This window comes from Cydia splendana, chromosome 11 (assembly GCF_910591565.1).
Source record: "Cydia splendana chromosome 11, ilCydSple1.2, whole genome shotgun sequence".
Lineage (NCBI taxonomy): Eukaryota > Metazoa > Arthropoda > Insecta > Lepidoptera > Tortricidae > Cydia > Cydia splendana.
Window position 1 is genome coordinate 17,692,595 of NC_085970.1, and position 12,224 is coordinate 17,704,818.

A 12,224-nucleotide genomic window follows, 5' to 3' on the forward strand; every position below is an offset into this window, starting at 1 on the left:
AACGAATTCTTTCGTGCTTTACACGTATGGTACACTTAATTAAGACCTACAATATGTCATTATAAACAAGTTAACACTTCATACAAAAAAAGAAAAAAATACATGTGTCAATATTTTTAGATATTTTTTTTATAACTTATTAAACAGACACACCTCCAATTTTTTTTACGAATAATAAACAAAGAAATAATACGAAGAAATAATAAGAAAGAAACGAATAATAAACGAATAAAAAACAAACAAAGTTACGGAGTCAAAAATTGTGTTCCTAGCATTTCCCTCTAACTTCTTATTGCTTGGCCTATAGGTAAATTAGAAACAAACCCACAATGAAACAGACATACTACACAGACCGTTAAATTCATAAGTTCGTTATCCTAGCTTTTGGCTTTGATGCAATCGGAGACTCCTAAATCGCTGGAATATTTAAAAGTATCTCGAGATTGTTTCGTCGCATTTCTGAGCGAAAGTTCCTGAACTGCTTTAGAAAATAAATACCTACTTATATTTTATAAATACCAATCGAACAAACCGCCTGTTTGATTACAGTAATACTAGTTAATTTCTAGTAAACCAAATGACCTTTTAACAAAGGTGTAGCAATTACCAACATTGCATCAACTACTTCAACTAGTTGTACCCAAGATGTCACAGAATACAGACACAAACGAGCAAACGTTAAACAGTAAATATTTACTAGATTACTACATAAAGGATTTCAAGTATATAAGTCCGGAGGCGTTAGGTGTACATAAGAAAGGAAGAATGAAGAAATGGACGTACAAAGCGGTTGGTAAAGTGTGGGCGGTGCAAGTTGTTAGGGGTTTTAAGCAGTTGTTTAGTCAAGGATCTTTACATGGAATAAAGTAAGTGCAAATTCTTAATGTTTGTTAGTTTGTAAGGTATGTATGTTTCAATCCCCATTAGTTGCCTGAAAATAAATGATTTGATTAATTGGATATTTGGGTCATGATGATGGTTATTGATTTTAGCCTGTTATCGCCCACCCCAATGATGTGCATAAGTCACTCTTTGAGAATACGACACGTCCCGGTCCTGAGTTACCCAAGGGACACGAAATACATACATACAGCAATGATATTATATATAACTAGAGCTATAATATCATTGGTTCAGAGCATCAGAACCCTGCACGCTCAACGCCGACGCGATTCGTCTGTCGGATTTTTGAGTATTATTAAAAATATTCAAAAATCCCAAAATTATATGACTGTTAGTTTTTTCTGACTATTTTTGTTTTTTTTTTATATATTAATGTCAAGTAAATTATTCATCATCGATCATCTATTATCTTTCCCCAGATATATGTTGGATCCGACCTTCAGCCGCGCCGAGCGTCTCACCTGGGTTGCCATAATGATAATCAGTGTAGCGGCCTGCGCTGGCAACATCACGCAGCTGTTCCTCAAATGGACGTCCACACCGTTCGTTAATGTCATCGACTCCCTGCCTTCGCCGGTGTGGGCGGTTAGTCCAATTTAAAACTATTTAGTCCCATGTCATGAGACATTTTTTTGCCTGGTTTCTATCGGATGCCTTAGTCCAGTGTTTATCAATTTTTTTCATGACGCGACCCTCTTAGTATGAACAAAATGTCCCGGTTATACAAAGGGTCGCGAAGACTCTGTCAGTCTTAAAACAATGTACTGTACCCTCCAGGGGGTCGCGACCCACAGTTTGAACTACACTACCTTAGTGATTCTGATTAATCGTTAATAGAAATAAACCAACTTCTCAAAACAGTTTGAAATGCCATATAAATTACATATTTACAACTAGTTAGCCTGAAGACTTAGAAAAACACTTTTGTCGTAGAGGAGTCCCATTCTGCCGGCTCAACACGGTTCCATTTTTATCGACTATCACTATGCGCGTCCCTTTCGCACTTACATACTTCTTAGAACGTGACAGGCATGGTGACAAGGGATAAAAACGCGACTGTGCTAAGCCGCCTGGTCTTCCTGAGCAGTCCCATTTCACTAAATAGCTCGATCTAAATGCAAATGATTGTTTTCTAGATAAGTCCAGTTTCAGGTCCAGTCCAGGTCAAAGTCCAGGTCCCGAGAGAGATTATTTTAATTACTTATACAAACTTTTATATTGACTAATACCTAATATACCTAAGATGCAAAAATATTTGTTGCGACAGTACAAACATGGTGACGAATACAATATGTAACCTTTGTTGATTTGTTTGTTGTTATCATGGTTAATTAATTTGTACTAGCCTTACTTAGGTGCCGTTTCCTAACGTGGTGCTATGTCCGCATCTGCACGTCAAGCTGTCATATAGAAACGTAAACCGGTTCGATGAGTAAGTATATACCTAACAAATATAGTTTTACGTATTTAAGGAAGTAAACTAAAAATGCACATAATACGCGGCCTCATCATATGATCTTTTGACAAAATAAGTGACGAGTTACGACCTGAGTTTTGTACAGAATTTATACGAATATTTAATTTATGGGAATAAATTATTTACTTGTGCGTACCCAGTTTCGGTGTTTAAGATTTTCAGTAGAAACAGGGTGTAACAGGTTGACTTTGATACTAAAACGACTTTTGGTATATCTACTTTCGTTAATAATATTCTGAGTAATTATCACCAGACATCTTAAATTTTATAGCATTTTCGGTGCAGCGGAGTGGTGTTAACGGAATTGGTATAAACAATTTGAACCCTAATGATTAATTAGCGTTCATTACTTTAATATTAACCTTCATTTACCATTTCAGTTGGAATTATCTATAGGTACCAATACCAATTCCGTTAACACCACTCCGCGGCACCAAAAATGCTATAAAATTTACGATGTCTGATTATCGCATACTATTCTCTCTTAACTTTTAGAAGGAGAAGATGTAGTAAAATTACTATCTACATATACCCGGTTTATAAACCAAGAAAAATAGCATCTCGCCTTTCACTCTCAGTACAAAAGCCGTATTGTAAACTTGCTAATGGAGCCGTACAATAGCTGTAAAAATAAATATACTGTAACATTTTGTGCCAAATGCGGTAATGATTCGTTGTTATGCATTGTAATCACTAATCAGCCGGCCTAGCCAAGGTTACAATCGCTATCGCTTCGACAACGAAAAGCTTTATGTCTCTCTGTCACTCTTCCATATTAGTGCGACAGTGACAGTTGCGTTTCGATCGCTACGGAGCGTTAGCGATTGGCATCTTGGCTACGCGGCCAGTAACGCCATAAGGTTTTGGCGCGTGGCGAATAGAAGCAGACATAGTAGTAGTATATTTTGTTGCATAATTTTATTATTTATTTGTTTTAGAATACTCATTTTAAGCCTCGGTACGCTAATTTTATTGCTTAAATACAGATTTCGACTTGGCAATATCAATACAGCTGTGGAACGTGCAGATCAGTCACCATATTATTTATTCGGAACGATTCAGTAAAATAAAATTATTTTACAAGAACCAATTTTAATACGTAGTTTACCTTGATATTAATTAATAATAAATTAAGATAGGACATTTTGCTGGGCCTTTAATTCAAAGTACTCGTATTAGCTTGAACAGTGTACATAAGTGGCGCAGTCAGTAAATTAAATATATGTGATTTTATTTATTTTACTCGAATGTTCCAAACTACTTAATAGATTCGAATAGTTTAGTTCTATAAATACCTGTAGAGGTGTTTTGGATTATATTTCATTGTTGTGACACTGTTTATAGTTTGGAGAAATTCTTCGCTTCGCTGGTGTGTCCACAAATGAGCAAGGAAAACCGAGCCTTGGACGAAAGACTCACACCTCAACAGAATTTGTTGCTGGAGAAATTCATATTACAGGTGAAAGTATTGCAGTCAAGGAATTTCAGTTTGGTGCCACTTCGTACCTAGTAACAATAATATACCAATACAAATGCATTTATTTCATTACTTTTTTACATCTGTTCTTAGCTATAATATAAGAGTTAGGTAGGTAATTAGTCCATCTTAGGTGGAAAGAGAGAGTAGATAAGTATTTATCTAAACATTGTGCAACAAATTGTGTACTTGTAATGAAAAAGGTGCAGCTACAGTACAGCTTGCTGGATTTAAACCCGCCCTTGGTCAGCTAATTGGAATGGTATTAAGATTAAATGATCTATGAGATCCCTAGCGTTTTTCATATTGGCTGTTAACTGTAACAAGATACGAAGAAACTTCAATTTTAAGCTTACCTTTCATTTGTATACAGGGTGCCCCAAAATGCACAGAAGTGATAAAATCCTGCTACTGGCGTCCATCCTCCCAAACGTGGCTGACGGAGGAATGCTGCACTAAGCTCTTCAGCCCAGTCTTCACCAACTACGGCCTATGCTTCGCTTTCAACAGCCTACCGCTCCACGGCATGTGAGTTATGAATGAATGAATGAATGAATGATGCTTTTATTCGAAACACACATACACAACAACATTAAAATAGACTTAAATCAGGTAAATTTGAAATTACAGTGTTGCGAGTGGTTCCAAAAAGGATAACACTCAGCATGTGTCGCAGCACATGAGTAGTGTTACGACGCTGATTTCTCTGACATAAACAAACACAAAACAACACAGAACATAAAAAGTAAACCGAAGCAGAATACTACAAAATGTGCAGTTGATCCTGTATTATTTGTATTGTTTTCCGTGATGAGGTGTGCAATAAAGAGTATAATTGTATTGTATTGTCTCGGGCGAGACTACAACTCGCGACTCCAGGATACAAGTCCGCCGCTCTACCAGCTGAGCTCCCTAGACATACTTATACTACCTAGACTCATATTCCGACACATACCTACATTTTTCATGCTAGAGCTCGCAATTGGGCTTATATACTTAATATAAGGATGTCACGAACTGATTATAGAGTCACTAACGAATATAGAGTGGTTTAGAGGAATTCATAAAACTATTGATAGCTTAGTTAGCCTGTTCTGAACTAAAATAGACGCAAACAGGTTAGACTATACGCTTAGTTATAGTTTTAGCGTAGGCTTTTAGCAACGTTTTAATTGTATTAATTACGTGGGTATGGATGCAGTAGGGCGCGTTTTTGGGTTAAGAGGGGGTGTAAAAGCAGGAATAAAAAGGGTATAAATATTTTACCTTTCATTACACTGAAAAGTTCCTTCTGTTTAAAATTTTGGGGTTATTTCCACTAGTTCCCATCGCGGACGTTGTTGTAATTTTTAACAAAAAAAACATTAGGTACGTATTATAGAAGCAATTTTCATGTTGTACTCAATAATAGCTTTTGTGCGATAATAGTTACAACATTTTAATAGTGCTTTTTAGACTTATGTTCGGGATTTTTTTAATAAGCGAATGTTGTTTAATCAGGTTTCGAATCGATGAAGTTACTAGAGCAGCGATTCTCAAACTTGTTTGGCGACGGAACCCTGTTGGAAAGCGAAATATTAGACAGAGCATCAAATAAAAAAAAACGTTCGTCACTATTTAATTGTAGACCAGAGATATAGAAGAGCTGGTTATTGATTTGTTTTCGCTTTTAACTCGCGGAGCCACCATAGAGGCTTTGCGAAGCCCTAGGGGTCCGCGGACTAGGGCGGGTAGGGGTCTTTGGAGAATGGCTGGACTAGAGAAAGGCCACAAGATTTCTATTATTTTTTATATTATTGTCTAAAAAAGAGCTACGATTTTTCAAAATCTCTGCTGACTGTATCCACTGCACTGTGTATTGCTGTCATTACCATCATTATCATCTCCCTCCCTCAGGACAAACGTCACAACCGCTTGGCAGCGCACCTTCTCCCCCTACGTCTCCCAAAAGACCCTGGACTGGGGGCTGGACGCGGGCTACCCGAAGGTGTTTCCTCCCGACCCTGCCATGGAACCGTTCAGGGTGATGGCGTCTGGAGAGACGAACGGCCTGGGGGTGGAACTGTACCTAAACGAGAGTGAACACCAGGTGGCTTGTGATGGCGCTAGTGTTGGGTTTAATGTAAGCATTTTAACATGTCAATGAAGACTTAGCCAAAAGCCCTTCCTCCTGGATTTCTACTCATCTCTATAGAGACAGATCAATCTCCTTCGATTGCATCTACATAGGTCGGCTCACCATCACCACCTGAGCTTGCCTCGCCACCTCTTCACCTTGTGGCCAACACTAAGTTTCCGAGTCCACCCTTCTGGATGCATCTGGCCGAAATGACCAACCTTACATTACTATAGTCTGTATCTTAAGGTATTTAAATAAAAATAAACAAAATCTACCCTCAAATGGCTTCTTAAGCCAGTTGAGGGTAGCGGTAGATGAAAACATTACATGATCAAATAATGTAGGTTAAAATCAGGTCGTTCAGTGAGAGATCCAGATGGTTTTGTATTTGGTTGGTTAATCAATAAATGTTATAACTACCCGAAAATGTACAAATTATTTAAGTACCTACCTAAAGATACAGAGCATATAATTAATAATAGTGCCAATTTTTCTACTTGATTACTGAGCAATTTCAAAACAATAAGTTCCTATTCTTATATTTTTGCCACAATGCTAGAATATTGTGTGACTGAAATTACATGAAATATAGGTATCTATTTTTATATGCAGTTAATCATCAGCTCGCCAACCAATCACGTATACAGCAGCACCATCATCCGTCTACCCATGGACCGAATGACGACCATCGAGGTGTACCCCATCACCTACCGCACGGATTCTTCTCTCAAAGGCCTGCTGCCGGAACGGCGACAATGCTTCTTCCAGGATGAAAGAAAGCTCGAGTACTTTGAGTCCTATACGGATAGTAACTGTAAACTGGATCTACTGATTGGGGAAGCCAAGAAATCGTGCAATTGTGTTCTTTACAACTGGCCCAGTAAGTGAAGTTATGATTAACTTATTTCACGGCGCTTTTCAAATGACGGAATGATGGACAGTTCATATAAATAAATATACTTACCTAATAAATAAGGAAACAGTGTATTTGAGGAAAATCTTCCACTGATCTGATCAGTGTAGCCTCAAACTAAGCAAAGCTTAGCGCATAGGTACTTACTACATGTTCCTACATCTAAGTAGTATATGTACCTACACCTTCTACGCAGCTTTATACGTATATCTACTTAAATGGATTTACATACATACTCGTACCTGCCTACTTAGATACCTACATAGAAAACATCCATAACTCAGGAGCAAAATATTTGCATACAAATAAATGCTCTTGCCTAACAGGACTCGAACCCAGGACCTCCACTTTCGTTTAATTTATGTAAAACTATGATATTTATGAAATGGCTTGAACTCTTAAAGTTACCAGTCCATATCCGTGAGAATAGAATATATGAATACCTGGGAGACCGAGCTTTGCTCGGAAAACATATAAAAACTCAAAAATGCGCGTTTTCCCAGAGATAAGACTTAGCTAGATCGATTTAGCGCCCCCGAAAATCCCCATATAGCAAATTTCATCGAAAGAGTTAGAGCCGTTTCCGAGATCCCCGAAATATATAAAAATAAACAAGAATTGCTCGTTTAAAGGTATTAGATAGATAGATAGATAGATTCATACCGAGATATTAATTGATTATGAATCATGATTATCTATCTACCCACACATGTTGTTCTCATGATTGTTTCAGAGAAGTCCCCATCGGAGCCTATTTGTTCCACAAAATCGGATTATCTGTGCATAAACGATGTTAGAGGTAAATTATTAATTACCTATACTAAGATCAGACCTATGGTTTATAATTGGTATATAATTAATTATATGGTATGTACGTCTACCAAGTTATCTCAGGAGGTTGGTAAAGAATTGCAGGGTGATATTCTACTAGAAAGTAGCCAAAATTAGGGACTGAAAGTTTATATAGGTATATTATAATTTTACTTACTTAACATTTTAATATAATAATCTTAGTTGTAAATAGTCGTTATGTTGTAACTTCTTGCTGTGTAACTTTTGTTTTTTTAATTTTTACTTATTTGATTATTTGTTTACTGTATGTTATTTCTATGTCTTTTTTCTTCTTGTCGGTTACCTCCCGTGATTCTTCTCACTTGATGGTCTCATCGGAAGATCAGCGCTGGAAGCCACCAGCAACATGCTGAGATGGGACCATTTCGTGGCACTTTAATCTTATTTTATGTTTTCTTTTATATAATGTAATGTATTGTACCGATTGTTTGTGCTCACGAATAAATCAATTCTATTCTATTCTATTATATACAAATCAGCAGTCAACCCTTCAACGAGTTCGTATATAGCTGATCATAAATACTTCTTACTACCAGCCTCAGTAAATGGTATACATAAAATTACCTACATTAATTAACATCGAGGTACTCAAAACACCGATTGAATAGTTATCATAAGATCTCGTTTCTATTATAATAAGACTGAATAGTTACGTAACTGCTACTAATTTAATTTTCTACTTACTGAACGATGGAATTTCTAACAACCTGACTTTAATGTTTAGAGGATTCACATAAGTTAAGTCAGACAGTAAACAAAGATTGACGGAGCGAAATGTAAGAGAAATTCAGTCGGTACGTTGATATTTAAAGACATTGTAGATTTAAACACAGGGAAACATGTAATAATAATCTATTTATCTGTAATTAAATTAAAAACAAATGTAAAAACACTTAGGCCCACTTTCACCATCCCACTAACCCGGGGTTAAGCTGTTAAACCGTTAATCCCGTGTCAAATTGTACTGGTAACCATGGTAACTGCAGGTTTAACCGGATAACCCCGGGTTAGTGGAATGGTGCAAGCGGGCCTTATTCATTTTTAGCCGGGTCCACACAGAGCGAGCATACGACGTAGGCAATTTCCTCGCCGACAAAACGTCCAGTGTAGACGTGCCTCGCGCGTTTGCTCGCTCTGTGTGGACCCGGCTATTTGCCTAAGGGCTACTTGTACCATCCCACTAACCCGGGGTTAAGCGATTAAACCAATAAACCAGTGTCAAATTGCACTGGTAACCATGGTAACTGCTGGTTTAACCGGTTAACCCCGGGTTAGTGGAATGGTGCAAGTGGGCCTAATTGTTGTATGTCATGTAGTTGGCAAACAAGCGTACCTACATCCAACCTGTTGGTAGGGCACTGTCTGCAATCCCTGCAGCTTATTTAGATGAATTCCGTACTGTAATTTTGAATTAAATCTATCATACATTTTTTAGACCAGGGGTCGACTTCAGGAAGAAGGTTCTTCCTAGATAGGTACCCTATTTATAATTATATCTATCCAATTTTGTCGCAGCTAAAGTCGAAGAGCAGCTGATATACGCTTATTTCGCTGACAGCGAAGAACAACGAAAACCAACGGGCCAGTCCAGCTCATGCCACCCGGCTTGCAACGATGTCATATACAACAGTCAAGTGTTTTACTCGGATCTGAAGACAGACCCAGCTGAATCACCCAAGTGGGGGTATCCTGGACCGTGAGTAGAACTTTATTGTCTCTTTCTCTCATCATCATCTGTCTTTGTCATGAAAGGTACGCATGTCAGGCACATACGTACGAGTACCTCTCATGTATAAGAAGAATAATATAAGCCAACTAGGCAGTCCAGCACTGGTGACTTGGCCAGTCCACTTCACGTCATGGCTGAAGTGTTCTCCAAATTTAAGACTCATCCGGGCGACCTAGCAGATTCACGCAAATGAACATACCCTGGACTCATACAATTTGGCGACATACCTTTTAGTTTAGTCTGTTATAAGACTAAGACGTTGATTACTGAGTATCTAATTGTGATCTTTATTTTGCCGGCAGGGGGGAAATAACTCGGCTAAACGTTCATTTCTACGACGACAGCTTTCTTGGGCAACATCGTCATGCGCAGTACGATGATTACTATTTCGTTGGTACGTTGCACAATTACTTACTCATACTCATAATCTCTATTGCATATCACATTGTATCTTAAACTATTACATAACCATATTACCTAATCTTTTGTCTATCTCTTCTTATTCACCAAATCGGCCTTGAGAAAAGCCGAAGTAAAAAAGCCATTGAATAAAAATAAATAAATATTATTATAGGACATTTTTTACACGAATTGACTAAGCCCCACGGTAAGCCCGTGAAGGCTAGTGTTGTGGGTACTTAGACAACCATATATATATATATATATATATATATATATATATATATATATATAATATATAAATACTTATACATAGAAAACAACCATGACTCAGGAACAAATATCTGTGTCATCACACAAATAAATGCCCTTACCGGGATTCGAACCCGGGACCATCGGCTTCATAGGCAGGGTCACTATCCACTAGGCCAGACCGGTCGTCAAGGTTGGTTGGTTGAAATAACTCATCATCAACTTTGTCTAATGAATAATACGAAATAATAGAAGAACTGCTCAATTTCATAATTTTGGCAGTTAGCTTCTTAATATTTTTCTTATCAAATGCCAATCTCAGCATTTACTCAACGATCTTAATACTTGTCCACTCTTTAATATTACCATGCCAAGTCATCTTGGGTCCTCCAGCTTTATGCTTTCCGAATACTTTTCCCATTACGCCATTCCGAATACTTTTCCCGTGTTGACGTGTAAAAGTGCCCTTGTGGCCTATTTGCTGAATAAATGTTGAAGTTTGAAGTTTGAATTATGATAGTCTCCGAAGTTTTCCTCGTCTCCTTCGTTACGCTCTTTACAGAGTACTTGTGGCCATTATGTAAATTTTTGAGCGACACGCTTAACGAGACGCCATCATTCCTCCCGTAGAGCTCTCCGTGAGCATTCACTTACTGTGACAGACATACTGGCCTTGATTTGGTCGATCCATCTCATTGGGGATCTTCATCAGTTCCTCTAGCCTTAACATTAACACCCACCACTCTTCCTTGCACAACCAGACGTTCTATGGTGACTTACAAAGTTTATGGCTAGTTAAATGACTTGACTTGTTGTTGTTGTTGGAGCGATGGTAGCCGAGTGGATATGACGCCCTACTTTCAATCCGGAGGTCGCAGGTTCAAACCTGGCTCGTACCAATGAGTTTTTCGGAACTTATGTACGAAATATCATTTGATATTTACCACTAGCGTTTCGGTGAAGGAAAACATCGTGAGGAAACCTGCATACATCTGCGAAGAAATTCAAAGGTGTATGTGAAGTATCCAATCCGCATTGGGCTAGCGAGGGGACTATAGCCCAAGCCCTCTCGCGCATGAGAGGAGGCCTGTGCCCAGCAGTGGGACGTATATAGGCTGAATTATTATTATAAATGACTTACCTGTTTATCCAGGAGCCATCGGCGGCCTGCTGAGCTTGTTCCTCGGCTTCAGCATCATCAGCGTGGCAGAACTAATCTACTTCGTACTGTTGCGACCTTTGCACGCAGTGGTCACCGAAATCTGCCATCGCCACAGGAGTTAAATTAAATTGATAGGCTCTAAATAGTGGGCATCCACACAAATGGCATTGTAACTTTTTCACTTATTCACATGCACACAGATTGAGATATTTATGTACTTTAAATTGAATCCTAGGGGGGAAGGACATGGTCACTTTTATTTGTACACAACAATCCTTTATGTCTGATCATTTGTGAAGGCTCTGAAACCATGTGAAACTTCATTATCGCGTGATAAAGATAAAATAAAGAGATAAGTACAACTGTGCGTTGTCAAAATAAAGCACGTTTGTTTATTTATTGGAGAAGTGGCAGCCTCATGGGCCCTTGCCAAAATACAGAAATAGATCACAAGTAAAATATTTCATAGAATAATACAAATCACGTTACGTCTAGAATGTAGTGATTATATGCTGTTTGAGCACGTCCATCATACGTCCATAGCAGTGTTGGCCGAAAGTTAATGCAAATTGAAAATGTTGGCCATTAACTATTATAAATTGAATCGTAAACTGTAATCGTCCGTTACGGTTTAAGGTTCAATTTATAGTGGTTAATGGCCAACATTTTCAATTCGCATTAACTTTCGGCCAACACTGGTCCATAGCGCGTCACTCGTACGTCACTTTCTGACACAAGTTGACAGAAAGTGTTGATTATTTTTTTGACAATATACGACCTACACTAATTTTGATAAAACTTTTTACTATAAAACTCAGTAGCGGTAGATATTTTATTTCATTGTAATACTTTCTTACTTTCATTTTAAAAGTCAGTAAAAGGACAAATAAATAACTTATGAACTAAATACATCTATGAATAAAACTAAATTAAAACTAACA

The 12,224-nt window shown here is 37.9% G+C and overlaps 1 protein-coding gene across 1 annotated transcript; it reads left to right on the forward strand.

Moving 5' to 3' along the window:
* Window positions 1-523: 523 nt before the first annotated feature.
* On the forward strand, window positions 524-11,459 carry LOC134795075 (pickpocket protein 28-like). The gene is made up of 11 exons (XM_063766912.1): window positions 524-866; window positions 1,323-1,488; window positions 2,259-2,335; window positions 3,725-3,839; window positions 4,231-4,385; window positions 5,754-5,979; window positions 6,589-6,856; window positions 7,623-7,688; window positions 9,257-9,437; window positions 9,773-9,864; window positions 11,275-11,459. Exons 1-11 carry the CDS (start codon window positions 646-648, stop codon window positions 11,403-11,405), a joined length of 1,698 nt encoding a protein of 565 aa, XP_063622982.1. The 5' UTR covers window positions 524-645; the 3' UTR covers window positions 11,406-11,459.
* Window positions 11,460-12,224: the final 765 nt, after the last annotated feature.